Raw genomic sequence first — 24,339 nt, 5'->3', positions numbered from 1 at the left:
TTATAGTGTTATTCTTAGTCCTTGAAAATTATTTGTCAGGACACATTGAAGGGGCCCTGAACCATGTCTTACCGAAGTGGAGAAAGGCATTTGAACTGAAAATAGGCTATTTCAGAAAATACTTTGCCACAAAAAGTACTTCAATGCGTTCAAGCAGAAGCAGAGTTATTGGCAATCAAACACTACCTCCGCTGTGCTCCTGACGGTGCAGTGGGGCATGCCCACAATACTCCGCTGTCTAAATGTCCCCATGGTGCAAAGTTCATATTTCATTTTGGATGCTAATGTAGTTGCCACGACTTCCACCTTTGATGCCTACGACACACTAAACATAAGCCAAACCTGATTGTCCTCAGCGAGCCGCAGTGCGCTTAGCCAGTGGACTCATGGCGGCACCCCACGGTGGCCGCAGTATCTATGCCATGTAGCAGACTGCAGCTTGATGTCAGCTATTGGCCAATAGCAGCCATCTAAGGGAACGACAAAATAGTGCTTCTAGAATAGTGCAGACAGCGCCTTCCGGTGGAAGGAGAGCGTTTCAGAGAAAGGTGACTTCACGATCTGCTTGCGAGCTCCACGCACCGCATACAACAGCAAAACTTGGCTGAGATGTTCACAGCAGCTTTTGCTGCCTGCTGACAATGTTATTTCACCAAGTCTGGGGGGTGGTTCAGGGCCCCTTTAAGAATTTTTCCACACAAACTTCTGCAAACTCTACAACATAATTTTAAAAATAATTTAATGTGTTCTTGACAGATGCAGTTGAAGTCATAGAGAAATCCATGTACTTCCAACAATTCAAATGGTAGTTGGCTAATTGTAGCATCAGATGACCCTCTAGTAATAGCATGAAACTTCTTGAATGTATGGAAACCAAGTGTATCATCACAGTGCTGTTACAAGTGGGCTGAAAAAAAAAATTTATGCGTAATTTTGCTAACTGTAAAAGCATGACACCCTGTTACCAGCTGTGCCAAATAAAGGAGCAGGAAGACCATGTGGCAGTTGGCAATTTGCTCAAAGCCTTTGCTGAAAACCATCATCAGTCACATTGACTGCACAGACCAGGAGAATCTTGCATGTTCACATTCACAAAACTCCAAATTGCGCCTCGTGGCTCTACATTTTATAGCACCGTTCCTCCCAACACTTGCTGTACTCGCGTTACTTACCTAGTGGAGTTGAAATGTGCACAAAGAATTGTCATGCATATGCTTGTGTGTGGCAACAATTTACGTCCGCATCCACAATAAGCTTTGAATATGCTGAATGTTCCGGAATGCCTATTAAGCTGGAAATTGAAGTATTCACTGCACTTTAGTAAGGCTCCTCAAACATTTCTAAACAATTTTGTAATTGCCCCCTTCCAGTGTTTGAGCAAAGGTGCTGACTGAAGTGGAGGTGTGTTCTTCAAGTAACTCGACACAGGAGATTGGAGGAAGCATTATTGAAGTGCACGGACCTCCTCAGTTGAGCGACGGCTCTACTCGAGTTGAAGAGACTAGAGTCGAGCCATATTTGTGAATATGGAAGTAAAATGCAGTGAAACTGGACACTGACTAACTTTTGTATTGGGCCTCGACTTGAAGCTCTTCGACTCCACAAATAGAAGGAAAGTGCAGCCCTTCAAGTGAAGGGGTCACTGCACCTCAGTTGCATTCCTTGCACTATTCCTGCAATAAGCAGTTGAGAATCGGGGCCCCACTCAAGTGCTGAAAGCACCTAGTTAAGGAATTTTTATCTGAGGAATCACCTAGGAGTGTTATTGATAGGCAATGGTCACTACAGTTGAGGGTTGCGATAGCTGCCTCTGCCTTCTGAAGTCAAGGTACAATGTCCAAAGGCTTATATTAAGTCCAGTATTTCTGGTATATTGCTGACAATGGCATATGATGAATGCTGTCATTTGTATTGTCACGAAGGACGCACCTGATTTGTGTTGATCCATGCAAATATTACACATTGGAGTGTATACACGCCTTATCTCTTGATAGTGCCAGATGCGCAGCATCTTTATTTGAGCACACTCTGATCAGTCCCTTTGCAGAAAATGCGGCAGGCTGCTGCTCCTAGCCACAATACCTTTTTTTTTTTTTTTGCCGATATTTTTGTAACTAAGTCGATATTTTTTGTTTGTACATATGCTCTAGCATCTGTATGGAACATTGCTTGGTAGACCATTGTGCTGGCCATCATCTGTATCATGTTACATTCAGCTCAACACTAAGGAGCCATGAAATTTTAAACCATATTGAAACAACTTAGAATCAGAGCAATTATGGAAAAACTTGCCAATTCTCACTTTTGCTTGAAAGGTTGTGTATCTTTCAGGTCACTGTGACAGCATTACTCACATAACTCGACGTTGGTAATCTTTTCAGTTGGGCATATTCCAAGAAAACCTGCATGCAATGTTATAAGAACTCATAAAGGAGTGCAGTTTAGTGGGTGTTCAAGTCCACTACCACACAAAAAAAGAAGAAAAAAGCTCAACTCTCAACAAATTGCGCAGAGCGATAAACAATGGCCCTCGCCGGCCAGATATATTATTCAAATTGATCGCAATATGTGTAGAAAGTGATTGAATGGAACAGAGCACATTCTCAAGCCTTGTATCCATGGAAGAAGGAAACAAATTATGAGGGAGCATGAAAATGTGAAACAAAATTGAAGGCAGCCCAGCATGTGACCATGTCTCAATAGCTTTGGGTGTCTGCTACTGCTGCGCTCTAAATGTGTACGTTGCAAGAAACAACCAAAGCTGCAGAAGCATACTGGCATAAAATGTGCATAGAGCACCCAATCATGTGCACAATGATTGAAACCTACTAGAAACCAAAAATTCTAAACCAAGTTCATCGAGACCGTATGCCGAGGCGGAGGGGTCACATGAAGGGCCTACCTTTAGAGCCACAGGAGAGGAAAAAAAGGCGCAGTGGGCAACTTCCCAGAGAGCTGATTTGCAAAAGCTGGCTGCGTGACTTCACGCTCCCTCCTATCTTTGTTCCTCCCTCAGTGTTTGTGTCCAGCGTTCTTGCAGCACTTCAGTGCTTAGCCTAATTCTTCTACACAACTGTTGTCATAGAGGGCTACTCTACTTTTTTTTTAATGCCTATTGTCATGAATAAACATTTTCACTTTTTCTGTGTCCACACTCGCATCGTTTTAAGATCTGTTGAGGCAGTTATTTTTGGTAATAAAGCAATGTGTACTTTTGAAGTAAGTTGTTTTTATTTCGCTGCATTTCGCAACACAGTAAGACAAGTATGAAGTACTTGACACAGACGGAACATTCCACATGTATAATACTTGTGAAAAGCCACAAGTGCAGCTCTCTGTAAACACAAAAATCGTTACAAGGAAGTAAGCAAGGAAGAACACATTCCTGACTTAGTTATGTACATGCCTATCACAGGCAACATTATCATTCAAGGCAACCACAGCTGGTTTTCACAACTTGGTCGAAACACAAACTGAAAGACCATGCACGAGGCATTAAATTTCACAAGAGCTATATCACGAAGAAAAACAGTAATAAGAGATCGTTGAAGCTAACAGTAATTCCTGAGGGAAAGCCTTAAATAGAGCGATGAGAGCCTGCGCTCTTAGCTGCCTACTGCGCTCTTCGCTGCCTACTGCTCTCTTGAATGCCTTTGCAATACCTTTGGTGGGTTATTAAAGGGAATGTCTTGCATTCAAGATCTTCCATCTGTTTAAGACTTGGTAAAAGCTGAATGTCTATATGGCTTAAACATGTCAAAAGATTCTGACTTTACCCTTACTGAAGCAGTTGATCATAAATGTTCTAGCTAATGGTTCCCAGACAGCTTTAGCAATGTTGCTAGCAGAGAATTCCCAAACATCACTATGAACAGAACATTCATACATAAGTCAGTATATATCTGTACTTATGTGGAGGTGATGCAGTCACACCACTACAAAATAAGTGCAGTCTGGACTGCACACAATTCACGGATGAGCTATGACTAGCTCTTGAGTCTGTTGGTTTCAACTCTCAAAGCAACCACAGACTTAAACCATATACCCTTAATGCCCTCTAAGAAATGAGCACACGCTACATAACACTTCATTAAGCTTTACAAACGAACTGAAGCAAGCAGCACATAAATAAACCAGGCGGAAGTTGAGACATGCTTGGATAAGTATCATACACTCACAAATGTGCCTCGGTACTCCTCGAGCATGTTGAACATGTACTTGGAGCACCATGTGCTTGGCCCTCGTGTGATAGAGTAGATCATCGGTCTGGTCTGAGCTTGCATAAAGGCAGCATGCAGCCACAAGCTGATAAGAATGAGTAACTACACATTTCGCAAGACGCCATGGACCGTGATGGCAAATAAATATGGTTGTCTGGAAGTGACAGGGGATCACAAGAGAAACAATAACACCAGGACTTGTCACACGGAGCAGCACAGGCTACCTCCAACTGGGACACCAGAAGGAGCGGCAGTTGTTGCAGACACCGTGGCTGTGAATGCCAATCCTGTGCCGACGCATCTCGTAGATTGTTGTGTTGATGGCGACGAGCCAGAGCTGCTGGAGAAGCATAAGTGCCACCGGGATGGCCACCAGCAGTGCGTACACGGCGGACACGAAACACAGTGATATGCTGCAGAAGTAACAGACAGACGATGTGCAAGCATCAGCACAGCCCTCTCTCCAGTGCTCCAGTCAGTGGGGCCACAGAACAAGAATGGATTGGAGGGCGAACTCCAGCATAAATAGATTAACGTTAGCATGCTTCAAGCATTTGTACCCACATAGTGATGATGACCGCTAATGGCATTCCCCTTTGAATAAGGGTGGTGACAAACAGCCACCTAGGCCGTGTGTCATAACTTAGCATTCTACCTATCCTTACCTTTTCTTATAAAATCACCAACCTCTCTGCCATCTCACCAACCATCTTTCTCCTGCCCATCCTTTTTTTCTGACCAATGATCCAATCAACCCTTGCTGCTCTTCACTGCTGGCCAGTCAAAACTGCCATCAGCTTTGAATCCTAGCGCTTTTGGAAGGAGGTTGTTCCCTATGGTTCTGCCTGGCTGGAAATTTCACATCCATTATAATGTGCAGAGTCATCTCTGGATATTTTCAGCACCAGACACAGGTCTAACCTTGTGATGAATATTTGCTCCTGTATGTTCTTATTCTTGGGCGGCCAGCTCAGGTTTCGAAAAGAAAGACACTACCCTGTGTGTTGTAGTACAATTTTTTTTTACCAATTTATTGCTTGCCATCCTTACAAAGCTCCACAAGATCTTCTTTTGTTCTCATCTTTTTCACCCAATTTACTGTTTCTGTTTCTCTCACTCCTTTTTTGATGACTCCAAGTCGTTTACTACCAATTAGCCTGTACTTGGTTGTGACATTAACCTCTTCCATTCTGTTTGCGAACTGTAGCTATCGATCTTAGCATGGCAGTGCCATTTGGCGAGGACAGCACAAGCACCTGCATACTGAGCAAATTGGTGCCACAAGTACATGCTCCACCATTTGTGTTATGAAGATTTGTAAAAAGACTACCAGAGGGAATTTGGTGCTACCATTTGCCTCAGCAATCAATGTAGTAGGGCAACAGACTGTACATCGATTTTTTTTACAATGGCCCTTCAGTTTTAAAGTTCACTTCTAGAAGTTCACTCATCATCAAGGATTTAGTAATTACACAGCACTGATAAATTTAACAACAGCCCCTGTATGCTACCACGTAAGTAGTACTTCAAGAGTTTTGCAAATAAAAAAGCATAATGCCAAGAACAGTTCCCAATGTTACTACGTTACAATGTTACTATGGCGAATGTTACTACCGACATTTAGCAATGCATATACACTTCACACGTATCACCGTATTTACTAAAACCTAAGCACTTCTTTTTCTTTCGTCCATGAGTTTGGTGCTTTGATTTTCAGCAAAAAAATCCAAAGAAACTTTCCTAAGCACTTCTTATGAGTTGTGAATTCAGTTCAGTTTATTAACTTAAAGGTCCCCCGTAAGGGCATTACATAAGGGGTGGGTTTTTATAAAGATAGTGAAAACATAGTGAGAAATAATTTAACAAAATGGTCGGTTACAAGTGAATGCGAAAGTATTAATGTCCAATTGAGCACCGCCAAGCTGTCTACGGTTATGAAGTACTCGTGGGCAAACGAGTGCATTGAGACACTTAGTGCTTTGTGATTTGGCCTTACTGAGGCGCAGTTAGATTCAGGCGAGAACTTATGCAGACCAGGAATGCGCAATTGACACAGGCTTCCGAGAGTGAGAGTGAGGGTGATGCGGCATTGCTGGGATGCCTTCTCCCGTCACACAATACCGCAGCAGCATGTGTTTCCTTTAACCTGCTCTGTTCTGTCGAGGTACGAGCCAGATTCGCTGCTACAGGCACCGCCCAGCTTTTTCACTCAACAGGGGCCATTTTGACACTTTGGCATACATGATTTTTTTCGATTTTTCCATCCAGAGAACACAGGGGTACGCATTTCATGCACTTTGCAATTCTCAGGAAGACTAAATTATTTCAGTTTATGAAGACAATATACAGCGATGCTAAACCCATCTAGAATTCTAAAAAATATTTTTTTTCGTGGCTCTTTTTGCATTCCTTAAAATTTGGCATGGATTGCCAACTTTTTCTGTGTGTTTGGGTCATTTGTAGCAACAGTCTTTGGTTGCTCTGAAATGCAATGCAATTCTTATTAGTCGAGGAACTGTTTAAAGGGCTCAAGAAGCCACTGTCAAAATCCGTGACATCAAGAGGAGACGGTGTGAGAACTTCGAAGGTGCCATCACCATTTGTCTTTCGTTCATGCCCCTCTTTTGTTGTTGACTTACCAAGTTTCCACTCAGGTTAAGTGAGCTTTTTGGTATTTCATAAGCTTAATGTACCATTTACCCATCCAGCTGAAATTAATATTCTTCCGTGGTGTTCCATCGAGAGTGGCTAACAGTAGTGTGCGCTCTGTAACTGTCTTAAACTTCTCTCCCTGTGCGACATTATCTCATTGTCTACATGAGCTATCAATAGGGACATTTAGATTTTGCAGATGCAAACTGGTCTACACGAAGTGCCGTGCCCAGCCTGATTTCTTTTTTACTCCTTCGGGGTTATTTTGTATACCATTTTGCATTCTTTTGTAAGCCCAGCGGTTTGCATCCCCTAACTTTGCATATGCAAAATCTAAAACTCCCTAATTAGGTGTATTTACTGCTTATTCTTGCTTTATGGCCTTGGTGAAACAAGTGTTATATAGCAGAGGTACTACCATCTGATGTGGCCAGACAAAGCTGCAAGAACAAAGAGCAGCTTTGGAGCTCATTAACTGTCATACACTGTAGACCCATAATGAAAAAAAAAGTGTGTGGACCAGGGGTTCTGCAAGAACAAGTTTCCTGGCAACTCAAACCAAGGACACGAAACTAACAAATGCATTGCGATGTTCGCAATGACCTGACTGTACTCCAATTTTGGGTTCTAGAAAGAAATTTGTTTTCTCCTCACTACCCCTGGCGGCCATACTTTTGACCACCAAATGAACAGCTGACAACAAAAGTTTACGCACCACAGGATCTCGAGAAAACATTGAAATTCCTGAGCAGCCTTAAACAGTATCCAGTAAAACCGCACACACACCACAGTGTTGCTTGCACGTACTAGTGGAGGCTGTAAATGCGAATACCAGGCTGCATTGTGAGGCTGTGAAGATATCCAGTTTTTTCTCGGATCTCGTGGTCTGTAGACTTTTCTGATTGACTGTACATGCCACCACAGGGAATTGTGTCGCGCAAAGATCTGCCATTTTGATATCTGCTTTGTGATCTTGCAGAGAAAAGGTGAAGGGTTGAATATTCAGTACTTTACTCATTATTACTATTACAGTGGTTTGACAACATGCATATAACTTTTATTAGTCATCTATATGAGTTCTGCCACCTTGAAAAATGTGCTTGAAGAGCATGAGTTGCATAAAATGAGCGATGCAGCTGAACTGATCGAAACATGTTTTTACCTCAGCTAATCATGATTTTATGCAGAAATATGGTCCGATCTGCCATTTCTATGCATATTGAACATGAAACAAAGGAAATGAAAACATGGCCATGTGCCATTGCAAACCTGGCAATGAACAGCAAATGTTGCTTTTGGAATAACAATTAGTGGTCTCGTGGCAAGAAGTATGGCGAGAGCGTTTGCCACTGGAAGAGTATAAGCATTATGCAAGTATTTGATGAGGTTTGACTGAGCTTGCTGTGGTAATTTTTTTACATTTTTTTTATCGGTTGATAGACTGATATTGCATTTCTGCAGCTCTCAGGTGTTCTTAATGTTATCAGGTTTAAAAGCCAGAATGAAAAAAATTCTCTTAGATTGAAACATGGAAGGAGGTTAGCAATACTTTTTTAGATGGGTAAGAAAGTTTTGCATGCAGCCACAAAGAAAGTCCACTCACTGAATGTCCTCATAAACCTCGAAGCAGTTGTCCGGAATGAGAAAAGTGTCCCAAAGCATCTTTGGCCGACAGACAGTAGTCAGGGTAAGGTTTGCACCGTACACCAGAGACACCAGCAGGCCAACCAGGCCAAGGATGAAAGCTCGATGGTTCTTTTCACCAATGCACGTGTCCAACCTGGCACCACATGATTCAAAAGCAATGTGCTTAGCATAAAACGGAACTTACATTTGAGAAATGGCCACTGACCACTCCACAAAGTGGCAAGTAATCAATGCATTCTTTGGGCCTCTCATGATGCACTAAAACATCTGTACATCAATAAGCATATCGCAAGGTAAGCAACATGGTTTTGCATTTTTCCAATACAATAGCTATGCTATGTGGTCTTCCTCTGAAACACTCATGCAGCAATCATCCATTTTACTTTCAAGGCACTGGAAAATAATGTGTCACAAAGCGCTAGATATTTGTGGCAATCTATGACCTGAGAACCACAGGAAAACAAAAATTTATCCTTTAATAAAAAAAAAAAAAGCTGATAAAGGTGTAAACAATTGGAATCAATATGAACTAGTGTTGGTGGCACGGCAGTCATGACCCAATTCATTTCATTAGAGAAACTCATTTCAGCACTTCTCACTCTCTACTAAACTCCTTAGCAAATTTCTTCTTACATCTGTGCTACTGAACTTTAGTAAGTTGATGACAACATTCTACAGTAGGCTTCAATTAATTCGATCCTGTCCGAAGGCCCCGGCCAGCGCCAAGACCTTCTATGAGCCCTAACTTTTGTTATTTCAATCCTAAAATTGGCCTTTGCTGGATAATTCCAACTTGGCTGGTAACCACATTTGCAACCTGACCCCAATGGTGACCACTGTGGTGACTACAATAGCAGTAGCATCCACCTTTGCGGCGCTTTGAGTACAAGGAAAGCATTGAACATACGTCATCTCCCATCAAAAACGCCTATTTTCGGCCTGTCCTAGGAAGATTTTCAAGCAGCAACCGTAGGTCACAATGTCTAATTACAGTATTTACCCGATTATAATGCGCGGCTTTTTTTTTTTTTTTTTTTTTACAAGAAAATGGGGCCTAAGATTGCCTGCACGGTGCAATAGGACAAGAAATCAAAACTGCCTTTGCAGCGTTCATACGCTTTACCGCTTAACACGTGTTTATTACGGCGAAGCTGACTTTAAGACCAGTGTGGCAAACCTAACTTTAGGAAAGCAGGCCGACATTGTGAAACAATTTTCTTGCTACACAGCCAGGTGTGCACTAAATTTCTACTCTATTTAGGCGTTTAGCGTCACTTCTACATTAGTTTTCTACTTTAAACATAAAGAGCGTGGCTGTGCATTTGATTCGGGGGAATGTTAGACTCTGGCAAATACTGTCAATAAATCGGTGGTGTGTCGACATTTTTTACACATCTTGTTTAATTCAACCCACTAGATAATTCAATTAACTTCGTCGGTCTTGTCAGGGTTGAATTAATGAGAATCCACCGTATCTGAGTTTTAGAAATTGTGGATGCAAACAGCTTGCAAATACTAAAACGAGCCTCAGCACAATCAAAAAGCTGCTCTTGGGCACTACACATGCACTCAACCCAACTGCTGTTGCACGCAGGTCAAATAGCATCTGCAAAATCTGGACCCGCTGTTTTTAAAGCTACCCTACAGACAGCAGATGAAGCAATATTGGGCATGCTGTGCTATACGAAACATTGTCTAAAGCGACAAGAATGCTGCTACAGGACACAGATAATTTTATGCGGCAGCCTTCACAAGATTTTATTGGTTTCAGATCCTCACTCAGCACTATTTGAGTGCGATGTGAGAGAGCACTTTGCATGCAACGACATATTAAAGCACCCTTTCATATTTAGTTTCCACATTTTTTGGTCATGTATCCTGTTGCTGTTTTTGTTGCATGCGTAAGCTTTTACATTTTGTGACAAACCTGCTACCAGCAGCAATGTGCATACTGGCATGGATGGTTGGGGTTATCATTGTTTATTAATACAGTTCCACTCAAGCTTAAAGGTGCTTTAACTTTATCGGTTTTAACTTGGAGTTTTTTTAAGGGACAATTAAAGAGAAACAATGTATCGCCTTGTATTTGTATTCTTTCAAAGCCACGTTCATTCATTTAGCTGAAGAAGGCTGTGACGGCATGGACCATTCATATTTTACATATTATGACACCTGTCACAGCCATAAGGTTCATAACCTTTCTGTATTACAAGGTTAGCCTTCAGTACTATAAGCCACAGAGATGCTTCACTCTTTCACATCTCCTGATACACGTCTTCCATGCATGAAGCAGCATTCACATTGGGAGAAATCCGCATCCCTGCTGGGAGGAGAGTGCACCATGTGACCATTACATCACACCTTCAATCAGGCGGCATGGTTTCTTGGACCTCCCCACTCAACATATACAAATGCTCCACCATCCCCGGGGAGGAAGAAGTGCCCAGCCTTCATGTGTGCATGTGCTCAGAGGAAGCACGCGACCTCGGTGCTCGGGAGGGAAGAAGGGAAGGCTCGCCAAAAACGGCATCACGGATGGCCCCTCCCATTATTCCCGGGAGAAGTTCTCCATATGAATGCGTTTGACATACGCATGACAGCAGGAGCCGATTTGTCAGATTTAGGCTGCTACAACAGTAAATGTTTTGAGCATTCCACTACTGGTTCAGGCAGTATGAGAGGAATTTGCTTCCTTACTCTTTCAATGGTTCAGTGAGCTTTGCATGACTGCCACATTCATTTTGGGGGCATGGTACCACCATGGGCAAATGTGATTGTTCGTACATGGCTTATTCCAGTGAACCAAACCACTCGCAACCTAGGCCTCAGGTTCTTGCATGGGTAAACATTCGCTCAGTAAGCCCACGTGGTGAGTTGAACATTTATTTTTTATTTCTTAGTGTAATAACTTCAAGGAGTTATTCCTTGCATTTTGTCTAGCTGGCACAGATGTACACAAAGAGCAACAAATGCCCTTTCTGAGTGTTTCCATTTGTGTGTTCATTTGTTTTGTTTTCAGGAGCACAAACCGCTGTGGTTGGCTCATGCCTCATGTGGGCACACAAATGTGGGGTGCGGTTTGTGATGCCAGAGTTTGCTTACCGCACAGACTTATTAAACCTACAAAGCAAGTAGCTTGTGGAGGCTTTTGCTGGCAAAAGCACACAGCTCACCAGACACAGTGGTGATCCCTCTTGAGAAAGCAGCGACCGCAGAGGTGGCAATGGCTGCAGCGTGGCGGCTGCACCACTTGGCACACCGAGCACTTGGAATCCTCGGTCTCTGTGTAGGGCACACTGACACTGCATGCTGTCGCTTCGGCCGACTTGCCCACAGGCTCTGCGATGATACTTGGGGCCAGGACGTCAGGCGGGCAGTTGTGCACCAGGTATGCACACAGACAGGTGAAGCTAACTGCCAGCATGAGCACAGTGTTCTCGGAGAAGAGAATCTCCAGGTAAGGTACCACTTCAAGCTGGAATACGCCAAGCAGCACCACTAGGGATGACACAGTCCATGACAGGAAGAACCTGCAACAAGAGACAGACAGGGAGTCATGGAACAAGAGCGCAAGATGTTTTCTCAAAGCAACTTTCATTCAGTAAGAAAACAAGAAGATCATGGTCACTGTGGTGTTCACATGCCAAAGTTAGCACTGTAATTCTACCTGTCTCATTGCAAAGAAACTCAACATTTAACAACATTGCTAGCTCAGAAACCTAACCAACTTTTTTAGTATTATATTTTATGGTTTCTCACAGTGTAAGTCGGCCTAGTGTCTTGTGTGCCTGCACTGGTGATACGTTACTGCTTTCCATGTATGCACCCAGCAACTCCGCTATTCTGACCAGAAATTTAAGGGGATAGGACATCAAGTGAAGGGAAAAGGGTTGTTTGCATTAGTGACAGAGCTTACAAATACTTACATCATTTTTTAGCATTTTATGCAACTAAACTTCAGATTTTCGACCGCTTGTTCTGAAGATTAGCCTACTTCTGACTTGTTATGCAGGCAGTCTTTGATTGATGCAAGCATGCCCTTTACTGAATGGATCACGAAAGAACAAATTTTTACAGATTAATTACACATGAATATGCACAGAGCGACGCTTAAGAAAGAGAGCAATAGTTTGCATAACTGTGGAGGCTTGGCACTGCAACTCTTCCTTTTCATACCTCCAACAGTGTTTAGAGTGATAGGCTCAACAAGATTTCACTATGCATCATATGACCCTTAAGCATACAGGTTTAGAACCCTAGGATTACTCGAGGGTTGCGACACAGGAATAATTAAAAAAAAGTGAATTATATTCTGGGGTTTTATGTGCCAAGACCACAATCTAATTACGGGGCGCACCATAGTGGGGGACTGCGGATTCATTTTGACCACCTGAGGTTATTTAATGTGCACCCAATGCATGGTACAAGGGCATTTTTGCATTTCGTCCCCATCAAAATGCAGCCGTGGCAGCCAGGATTTGATTCCTCACCCTTAGGTTTAGCAGCGCAACACCAAAGCCACACTATGGCGGGTGACCACCGTGATCCAGATCAAGTACATACGTACCTCAAACTTTTATCAAAGCATATCAGTGGCTCTACACTTGCATAATAATTATAAAAATCATGTGCCTTGACTAAAGGACAAAACACAGTAATTAACCCTTGAGCAAACATCAGACGATTCTGTAAGTGTTTCTGGTGCATAAATAATTATGTAAAGGCACACTGCTCACCAGATGTGATGATTCTCCAGTAGCCACTATGCACTGACGTAAACCAGTATCTGCCGAACATGTTATGTCAGATGCCAACGGCTCCAGACGCATTCAAGCAAGTCAAGAGCCCATAAACACTACTGTTGTAAGAAGCTGCCACTGTTGCACCTCAGTGAAGCAGGCCCGGTGATGCCTGGTAAGGTGAAGCGGCAAACGGTATGAGCACAACCATACTGAATCCATCACGTCTCACCAAGGGCACGCAATGGGGTATATAAAATATGGCAGTCCACATATATGATGAGCATATGATAGCATGTGGCTACCCCCATTGCCTGACAAAGTACAAGCAGCAGGATAAATTCACCAGTTCAGCATGAGTTAGGAGCCACCAATAACTTGGGCGCTTCATAAATTATTTACGAACATTTATGTTGTCCTCACATTAGGTAAGGAAGCCTGGTTGATAAGGCACTGGAAGCATGACTGCTGTCTGTACACCCACTAGCATGCACAAGATTTTGTCAGTAGGTTTCCTTGGCTGATGCTACCCTGCAAGTTGTAAGCCTTTGCAAAACATCAACCCTAGACAAAGCTGGACACTTAGACTCACAAAACAGAAACAGTTTTCTTTGTACAATGAAAACATTGCACAGGCCTTGTAGTGAATTATTGCATTGTATCATCAGAACTTAGTGCCACTGTGAGGTATTTCATGCAACTGAAAGTTGATTTTATTGCGTATGTTGAATCCACTGGTAAATACAAACAACAAATTTATGTGGGGGTCACACGGTGCACGTTTGATTGCAATCGAGCCCAATCTATATAGAATGTATTGGTCATGACTAGCTTTTGCACATGCTGTGGGAGGGGACAAATTGTGGTCAAGAATTTTGATCCAGAGAGGGCTTGATTATGATCAAACGTGACCATGTGACACTGATATAACTTTAACCTGTACTGATGATTAGCTGTACTGATGAGGCTGAATTAATGGAAGATACCTTTACGTACACTTTAGCTCGTTTTGGGCACACACTCTACTGCCATGATGGTCCATAGTTTTTCGCAATAAACAGTATATTGCAGAGGTAAACGTAAAACAACCTAGTATGGTAAAACAAAAACATTAATGTGACATATTGCAGGGGTATGTTTGGTTTTTTTGTGTGAAATTCAGCATTTTGCACATACTTAGAGATTCCTTAGGCATATTTTATTGAACAATGTAGACAGCACATTAACAAAATGTCTGCCATTTTTCACAACTGTCAACCACTACGTTGACACAAGACATGCGTAAACCATGTTACATCTACGTTACAATTTCTACACTCCAGTACATACAGTCTGGACACTCTTCCTTGATTACTGTGAGAACTAAAATAGAAACCAAATTCAATTGCGCGCACTTAATCAGCACTCAATTAACATACTTTTAAGAGGCAAAATGCTCCCTCATAATATGGGATTTACAAGTTGCTCGTTGGCACTCTGGCACAAGGTGGCATGCAAATGTAATGATCGTAATGCCGGGCCATAAATTTGCTAGCTAAGGCCCGTTTCACGGAACTTAATCCCACGGATTAACCTACGGGTCCAAATACAGTAAAATGTACTATCAGTGGACAATGTTAAACGCTTGGCGGGTGCCCATGCCGCAAGTCACTACGTTCAACGCCGCAAGACAAACGCTACGTACTTCGTTCTCGTTCTGTTCCTGGAACACCGCCGATGTATGAAGAAGAGAGCAAACGGAAGTGCCGAAAAGGTGATCATGAGCATTGTCCAGCTATGGCAGGCCAGTAAAAGGGCCGAGGGTAGGAGGATAATCGGCGAGATGACATCAGTCTCCACCCGCTTCGCGCCACCCAGCCAAGGCACCCGAATCCGGTCCATCACCGTGTCTTTGACGAGCGACCAGTGAGGTGCGGGAACACGACGGCACTTCAGGAGCCTGCGGTAAGCGAGAAGGAACAAATGGTAGGTGAGCCCGCGATCAGCACGCTACGCAGCGTCGAAAACGATTAGGAAATTTTATTGACGCCCACATCACGTTGAGTGCATTCGAATATTTCCGGTTAGCGCCAAGACACCAGCCAGCCGAGAGCTTGAGGAAAGACGGAGCGAGGACCAGCAAAACACCGGCGAACACAGGGGCATGTTTCCTCGTCAGAACCAGCCTCACATCGGTTCTCACAAAAAAGCAACTCCGCAGGTGAACGGCTGCAAGCTCCTTCAATGCGATAACGCTACGGACATCATTGACATCGATAAGCAAGAACAATATTGCATTAAGAGCACTCGCCTGTCAAACGCGGTATCTAAGGCTTCGCAGTCGCATAGACATGCCAAAATGTGAGATCGCTCGCCTACTTCGGAGATGTACTCGCAGCAACAAAGAGGGTCGTCATCATGCATTCCACTGTGACCAGTTTTCATAGCAGCGCTGTCATTACTCGATTTCTATCGCGCTGCGGAATAATACGCCCGACACGGCATTGAGACGAAGAGCGACCGAGTGCTCCAGTACACTCGGCATTTGCAGACAACGGGAGAGGGCGGTGCGGACAGGCGAGGAGCAAGGGATCTCGTCATCACGCTGAAAGGAAGGGAGCGCCGCAAGCGCCGTAAACACAGAACAACCTCCTCGCGCAACCGTCGCAGGCCCATGCAGACCCGCAAACTGCGCTAGAGCAATGGCTAGAGCCACGATAATGAAGTTTCGCGTTTTACATAGACAAACGTATTGCAAGGTCGCCTGAAGCTAAATAATAAAAAGCGCCATCTGGCGATCAGCTCATAAACATTAAACGGAATTATTCGCGCGGTTTAACCGAATGGACGTTGTTGTGAACGGCAATTGTGTACAGAGGATAGGGTAGAATCTGCACACGCAGTACTATCAGCGTTGAAATGTAGGCATGTGTTCGGATGGCGTGCCCCCCAGGCTAAACAGAACCCCTGCTCTGGATTAACGACGTATAAATCTGGTGGACGTATAATAACTGGTGGATCCTTGCTCAGGATCCACCAGTGCGAGTCGTACGGTACGATGGCATACTCTACGCAATAAACTATAATTATTGATTGTTTGGGGTCTTTGTGACTAAATTTTACACTGTTCAATGCTTCTACCGCTATATGCATGAGGTCTGCTCGGTTCCTGCTAATTTCTTCTCGCTACGTCTTTTCGCCTTCCTGTAGCATCGTCTGAAAATCGCACATGAAAGCTTGGGGCCAACTGCGATTTTCCTATTCAAATACATGTAAAGCGCAGTAATACTCTCATGATACAACTGCTGGAACGACTTCAACAAAATTTGTTGCATTTGAGAGCAAAATTTTGAATTCTAGTGACCCTCAGAAGCAAAATTTTGATTTATGGCCTGGAAGTGTTTACAGAATTTTCCGAAAATTAGTAAGTTTCAAAAAAATTGAAGCATGAAGTTTACAAACCCGTAACTCTGCACCAAACTGATGTCGTGGTTTTGTAAACTGCATCTGCTAGAGCATATATATAAAGCGGACAAAAATTATCTATGAATTTACAGCTTAGGTGAAATTGTTAGTGTTTACGACGGATTTGCAAAACTCTCACTCACAATTTAGTGATGTATTTCAGAGTGGTGTGTAATACAACAATTTTGACCGCTTTACATGTATTTGGTGCAGTTTACAGAGTCGTGATATCGCTTTTTATTGCTGCGTTAAAGAGTTTCTTAAACCTAACACATGAGCTTTTTTTTTTTTGAAATTCTGCAGTTTTCATCATTAAAAAAAATTGATGGACTAAATAATCTACTTCCACAGGCACTAGATGCTAACTTTTTCTTTTAAAGGGGACAATCCCGATCAAATTCGATGCAGGGATTGCTGGGATAAACGATTTTTGATCCGTTAATAATTATATAAATATAGGAGCTCCCGAGCTAAGGAATCGCTGACGCTGGGAAAACATCGACAGAGGAAATACCGAGAAGAGTTAACGCATTGTCCTAGCTGTTCACTCGAACGAGCAAAGGTAATGAACGCTTATGTTCGCTATCGTTGGGCCTGCATGCCTAAAAGGGACCATAACGCCATATTTTTTACAGCGCAACTCTTCATCACCACCGTGTTCGTCGTACCTCACATATCCACTTGCACAGCTTACAGCTGCGCACACCTGCTCAACTCCGTCTGGTTGGCTGGGACTACAATTCTACCACTGTGCATGTGGTTTGGACTCTACACTTGCGCCACCAGGTAACAGAGCTGTTCGTCCCCTGGCCTCATTCCTACGGCCTGCATGCTCTCATCCCCTCGCGTCGGTACTCCACCGACATCGCACCGGTGGACTGCAGCCCGTGCCTACCCTACCACACTGCCATTCGCACTCCTTCAAACACCGTGCATTGTGTTCGTTACCACGTCGTCGCCTCCGACTGACTCTCTGGACCGCACACTTCCGGCGTCTACATCAACCATTTTCCCTTTTCCCCCTCCAGCCTTTTCCGCTTTGAAGGATCCCCTGTGGCATGGCCGTAACGCCTCCCCATATAGGCCGGCCGACTCCTCCTGAGCTAAACAACTACTAGTGTTACTACTACTACTACTACTACTACTACTACTACTACTACTACTGTTTTCTGTTTCTCTTGCCACTCCCTCCTATTTCTTAGTGCACATATGGTATAGCAAATGTGAATAGCTTTATATGCGGCCAAGGTTTCAAACAGGCCGGGCATATAGGGGCAAGATTTGAAGTATATGATATCATTACAGGCAAATTAAATTCTTATTGCAACTGCTAAAAAAAAAGAAAGCAGCTTCGCTGGAAATTGGGCTTTGATTCTGCGAGGTCGCCCCCCAAAAAGCTGTTGAATTTCCTTTTGTCCCTCCATAGTTACGTTCAAGGCGCACGTGTTTCTGGTCAAAGACTGCCACGTGAATCCGCCGCCCCCCTCCCCCTCCCCCCCCCCCCCAAAGAAAGGAAGAAAAGGACGGCGACCGTTATTTCTTAAAGCAATCATGAAGCACTGTTGTTTTCTGCATGACGACTCTGTAAGTGATGGTATTTCTCTAGGCGTCTTTCCTTCTGGCACGGAGCCAGGAATTACCACTCTTTTCTCTCAGGAAACGTGCTTTCTCAAACATCTGGCGTATTTCACTTCCTTCGCTGTTCCTTCCTAGAAAAAGCTATCCGTAAAGAATCTCATAGCCGATACATATTGCGCCTTCCCTTGCCAATAGATACATCTTGTCGCCACGACGACTGCCTTTCGACGTGAAGCGAACACATCTCTTATTGTAGCGAGAAGCTACCACCACCGTTCGTTCGCAGGCGGCGCAAACAGCTGCATTACTCACGCCAACGGTGACAGAGATATCCGAAATAGCTTGACGTGGCTTCTTAATATTTGGTTCACCTCACTGGAACTCGCTTATATAAAGAATGTGCTTACGACAGCACCAGGCGCAATAAGAAAGGTGTGTTTGGATCCCACCGATGGCATCGGTTGTTGGGAACTCGGCGCTGACGCCCGTGGTTGTACCTGGGTCGCAAGCCCCAAGGGTAGCGTTGGCCTGGCGGCCTGGTGTACAACTGGAAGCATCCGAAGGTCCCGGCAAAGCATGAGTCGACTGGTAACAACAAAACAACTTGTTTATTTTAACATCGCAAATAGTTGGCGGTCAGGTTGACCGAAGTAGAGAGACGGGAGAGCACTTTACTCAACAGAAGAAATCGGAGCCCTTCTTTTTGCGTCCGGGGGCAGCTGTTTTTATACTCTCGCAGTTTAGGGCAAGAAGGAACCCCTCAATAGACGAGCACGTGATTGTACAATGGGCTAAGGTGACGCACACTGCCGCCGGTCGGGCACAAAGACTGGAAGGAGAGGGTGACCCCCTGCTTTCGCATCGCCTGGTTCGGGCACAATGACTGGAAGGAGAGGGTGACCCCTGCTGTCGCATCGCCTGGTTCGGGCACAATGGCACATACACTCACACACGCACATGAAGACACGTGGCATCGGAACATGCCTGGAAACGCCTGGAAACGCCTGGCGGGGAGCGTTGCGGCGACGCCGAACGGGCCAAAATGTCTGCCGCCCCGCCGCAGTCGCGCCGGCAAAACCGCGTGTCGCAGGCGAAACGCAACAGACCGCCCCGCCGGGGGAAGGAGATCCCGATGGACAGGGGACTGCATCCGCTGTCCGGAGGGATGTCGCTCGATGATGCTCATAACCGAAGTCGGGCGTCCCTCGACGTTTCTTGAGCGCAGCGCACAGAGAAGGCCTCGTTCTCTCGTTCAGGTTCGCACGGGACACTGCAAAGTGACTTCGGGAGAGTTCACATTTTTGTTCTCGTTCCCGGCAAGCGTTAGAACTACGCTGAAACTCAACCGCTCAGTCAGCAAGCACGGCACAACCCTCACTAAGCCCTGCCAGGCTCTTTCCCCTTTTTATACCACTGCCTAGTTCCTTACAGTAGTCTAGCATCACTCAGAACGCGTCCACAAATTGGAAAATTGCACTAGAAAGCATATCATCACTTTGAAACACTAAACAAAAGCAATATGTTAAAAAAAATCCTGCCTCAGGAAGAAAAACATCAGTAACCAACAATTTTGAGGCTGATTCCTACGTTAGGGGCTTCGACTTAAGCCATCGGCGTTACCGTTGAGACTCCCCTTTTTGTAACGCACCTCAAAGGAATATTGTTGTAAAGCGAGGCTCCAGCGCAGGAGGCGGCCATTTTTGGGAGAGATGGTCTGCAGCCATTGGAGAGGGCAGTGATCCGTCTCAATGATAAACCTCGAGCCGGCTAGATAGCATGACAATTTCTGAACGGCCCACACGAGACATGCACACTCTTTCTCGGTGGCGCTATACGCCTGCTCACGACTGGTCAGCTTACGACTAGCATACAGGACGGGGTGTTCTACTTCTCCCTTTTCCCGTTGGCACAGTACAACGCCCATGCCTCGCTCACTAGCATCGCACTGAACAATGAACCCTTTTGTATAGTCTGGCGATCGTAGCACAGGCTGGTTTGTTAGGGCACTCTTTAGGGCGCTAAAAGCTCTTTCCTTTGTCTCGTCCCAGACGATTGTTTGGGGCTCTGTTTTTCTTAGAGCATCCGTCAGGGGAGCCGCGATATCAGAGTACCTGGGAATGTACCTCTGATAGTAGCCGGCGACACCTAAGAACGACCGAATATCGGTCTTCGTGCGCGGTTGCGGAAAGTCTCGCACAGCGGCCACCTTTATTTCAGAGGGGCGGCGACGACCCTGACCAATCACGTGACCGAGGTAGACAACCTCGGCCTGTGCTAACTGGCACTTAGGAGCCTTTACTGTCAAGCCCGCTTCGCGCAGGCGGGTTAGCACTGCCCGCAAGTGTGCCATATGCTCAGACCAGGATGCGGAGAATATCGCTACGTCGTCTAGATACGGTAAAGCGAATTCTTGCTGTCCCCGCAACACTTTATCCATGAGGCTTGAAAAACAGTATGGCGCGTTCTTCAAACCAAAACTCAGCACTTTAGGACGGAATGTTCCCATTGGTGAAATGAACGCCGCATACCTACTAGCCTCTTCTGTAAGTGGAACCTGCCAATAACCCCTGACAAGATCTAGGGTGGAAATAAACTGAGCGCTACTAACTTTCTCAAGGCGCTCCTCGATGTTAGGGATCGGATAAATTTGATCCTTAGTGATTGAATTAAGCCTGCGGTAGTCGACGCAAGGACGAGGTTCCTTGCCCGGTACCTCAACTAAAATCAAAGGGGAGGTATAATCACTCTCACCTGCCTCAATAACACCGAGCTGTAGCATTTTCTTTACCTCAGCCTCCATAATATCGCTCTGGCGGGGTGACACCCGGTACGCCTTGGATCGTACTGGCTCTGGGGAGGTAAGTTCTATATCATGAGTAAGTACAGAAGTCCTACCAGGCCTCTCAGAGAACAGACCTTGAAACTCTTGTAATAGCTGGTGTAGTTCGGTTTTCTGCTCGGGCGACAGCGGTGCTTTACTGATAAGGTCACTAATGACTTGACCGGTGTCTTCCCTGTTCGTCACTGAGCCTAGTCCCGGAAGCTCGACCGGAAGCTCTTCAGGAACGTTTACCATCATGCACACTACTGCTTCCCTTTGTCTATAAGGTTTGAGCAGATTACAGTGGTAAACTTGCTGTGCTTTCCGCTTTCCTGGCAGACTTACCACGTAGTTAACGTCCGACAGTTTCTGAACAATTCGTGCTGGGCCCTCCCACTGCACGTCTAGTTTGTTGTTTAGCGATGTGCGCAATATCATGACCTCATCGCCCACCTCAAAACGACGGGCCCTGGCTGTCCGATCATAATAAACCTTGGCCCTCTGCTGGGCCTTTGTCATTGCTTCACCTGACAACTCCTGTGCCCTTCTTAAGCGTTCGAGGAGCTTAAGTACGTACTCCACCACGACTGGGTCGTCGCCCCTACCTTCCCACGATTCTCGAAGCATGCGAAGCGGAGACCGAAGCGAGCGACCGTACACCAGTTCAGCTGGCGAAAACCCCGTAGCCTCATGCGGCGCGGTCCTTAAAGCAAACATCACCCCAGGCAGACACAGCTCCCAGTCAGTTCGATGTTCAAAACACAACGCTCTCAACACGCGCTTCATGACGGAGTGGAGCTTCTCAACGGAATTCGACTGTGGGTGGTACACTGAGCTGTGTAGCAGCTTTACCCCACACCTTTCGAGAAAAGTTGTCGTCAAAGCGCTAGTAAACACTGTGCCCTGATCTGATTGGATTTCCGCAGGAAAACCAACACGCGCAAATATGGACAGTAGTGCATTGACTATCTCAACTGAGCTGAGTTCTTTAAGCGGCACTGCTTCAGGGAACTTTGTCGCTGGGCAGATCACAGTCAAAATGTGTCTGTACCCCGTGGCTGTTACCGGCAGAGGTCCCACTGTATCAATAACGAGCCGTCTAAAAGGCTCCGTAATGATAGGTACCAATTTCAACGGCGCCCTCGATTTGTCCCCTGGTTTGCCCACCCGCTGACAGGTGTCACATGACCTCACGAAGTGGTCTGCGTCCCGAAAACACCCTGGCCAATAGTACTCTTGCAAGAGACGGTCCTTAGTTTTCTTAACTCCAAGGTGTCCGGACCACGAACCCCCGTGTGACAAGCGCAACAGATCCTGACGATAGCATTGAGGCACGATCAGCTGATCGAACTCCACTCCTCGGCGGTCTAGATACTTCCGGTACAGGACTCCACCTCTTTCCACAAAACGCGCACTTTTCCTGGCGATACCTTCTTTGACATTGCAGCGCACGTTTTCCAGGCTGCCATCCTTTTTTTGCTCGGCTATCAAAGCCGACCGGCTGACTTTTAGCAACCTATTAAGTCCGTCTGACGTAGGCGCGATGAGCAAATCAGTAGATAGCTCTTCTAACTTTCCCGCATCGGGATTTTCCTCTCCGGTATCTGGTGCCTTTAACGTTACAGACTCAAGTTTATTCAGTTCGGGCGTGCTCTGAATATCAGCTTGCTGCGCCTCTGACCCTTTTTCGTTGTTTGATAACGTCGGCCCCGCAACTACCGCCTTTGCAGCGAGCTCCCGAACCTTCGATCTGGTTAAGGCCTGAACACTAGCTTCACCAAACAAAAGCCCCTTCTCGCGCAGGAGGTGATCGGACCTGTTTGAAAATAGGTACGGGTACTGGGGGGGCAGCATAGATGACACTGCCGCCTCCGTCTCAAGCGCTCCGAAAGGTCCTTCAATAAGCACTTTTGCTACCGGCAGACACACGCTATGAGCTTCCACGGCTTGCTTGATCCATGCGCACTCGCCCGTGAACATATGGGGTTCTACGTAAGACGGGTGAACTACATCCATCGTAGCTGCGGAATCGCGAAGCACTCGGCACTCTTTCCCGTTCACGAGGAGGTCTCGCATGTAAGGCTCGAGAAGCTTCATGTTCTCGTCAGTGCTGCCTATTGAAAAAAACACAACTTTTGGTGTTGTTTCCGGACACTGCGCCGAAAAGTGACCCGGCTTCTGGCACGTATAACAAACGCGCGCTTGCCTCATCTCGAACCGCTTTCTGCGTTCGGCTTCGGCTGCCGCCGTCTCCTTAGGTTCGGTCGCACTGCTTCCACTCGCATCCGCACTACGCGTGTTCCCCTTTGCTCTCATGGGTGTGAACTTCGGCCTCTCAAACTTCAAGCCAAATTCACCCTTTTGACCGTCCTTAGCTCCGCGAGCCCGACGCGTCACAAACTCCTCGGCTAGCTCAGCGGCTTTAGCCACCGTACAAACGTCTGGCCTATCCAAGACCCAGTATCGCACGTTCTCCGGTAACCGACTATAAAACTGTTCTAGCCCGAAGCACTGCAGAACTTTATCGTGGTCACCAAACGCTTTCTCTTCTTTGAGCCACTCCTGCATGTTTGACATAAGCCTATACGCAAACTCTGTATATGACTCACTTCTGCCTTTCTCATTTTCCCGAAACTTCCGACGGAACGCCTCCGCAGACAGCCGGTACTTTTTTAGCAGACTCGATTTTACTTTGTCGAAATCCTCTGCCTCCTCTCTATCCAAGCGAGCGACTACGTCGGCCGCCTCGCCGGGTAAGAAAGTGAGCAAGCGCTGTGGCCACGTTTCCCGAGAGAACCCCTGCTTCTCGCACGTTCGCTCAAAGTTAACCAGGAACAAACCAATGTCCTCTCCAAGCTTAAACGGCCGCATCAGGTCAGTCATTTTGAACAATACGCGTTCTCCTGCACCGTGTGCCTGACTTCCATTACGAGCGCGTTCCATCTCTATTTCGAGACGCTTCATTTCCAAAGCGTGTTGACGGTCACGCTCTTCTTTTTTCTCTTGTTGCTCTCGCTCTTTCTGTTCTTTACTTTCGCGCTCTTCTTTTTCTTTTTGCTCTTTAAGTTCGCGCTCCTGTCTTTTTGCAGTCTCCCTCTCTTCAATGGTCTCAAGGCATTCCGACAGCTCGTCATCCTCAGCTTCTAACTCAAGAATAGCCTTTAGCAGTTCAGGTTTTCTTAGTTTGTCTGAGACATCCAGACCCAACTCTCTTGCAAGCTCCAACAATTTCGGTTTG

At 45.6% G+C, this 24,339-nt stretch overlaps 1 protein-coding gene across 6 annotated transcripts; it reads right to left on the bottom strand.

The window, feature by feature from the left end:
• Positions 1–422: 422 nt before the first annotated feature.
• On the bottom strand, positions 423–15,919 carry GABPI (zinc finger DHHC-type palmitoyltransferase GABPI). 6 transcript variants are annotated; one of them, XR_012828524.1, is made up of 6 exons: positions 15,549–15,919; positions 14,943–15,197; positions 11,693–12,049; positions 8,476–8,652; positions 2,303–2,402; positions 423–907 (listed from the first exon to the last, which is right to left on the bottom strand). XR_012828524.1 is itself a non-coding variant. In XM_075693135.1 (5 exons), exons 1-5 carry the CDS (start codon positions 15,680–15,682, stop codon positions 2,378–2,380), a joined length of 948 nt encoding a protein of 315 aa, XP_075549250.1. In that variant the 5' UTR covers positions 15,683–15,919; the 3' UTR covers positions 2,082–2,377. The 6 variants fall into 6 exon arrangements, 5 of the variants coding, with proteins under 5 accessions (XP_075549250.1, XP_075549247.1, XP_075549246.1 ...); XM_075693135.1 differs by lacking the exon at positions 423–907 and having other exon boundaries at positions 2,082–2,402; XM_075693132.1 differs by lacking the exons at positions 423–907; positions 2,303–2,402 and adding an exon at positions 3,210–4,633 and having other exon boundaries at positions 15,617–15,918.
• Positions 15,920–24,339: the final 8,420 nt, after the last annotated feature.

Source organism: Dermacentor variabilis, chromosome 5 (genome assembly GCF_050947875.1).
Source record: "Dermacentor variabilis isolate Ectoservices chromosome 5, ASM5094787v1, whole genome shotgun sequence".
Lineage (NCBI taxonomy): Eukaryota > Metazoa > Arthropoda > Arachnida > Ixodida > Ixodidae > Dermacentor > Dermacentor variabilis.
This window is presented reverse-complemented; position numbering and strand designations above follow the sequence as displayed.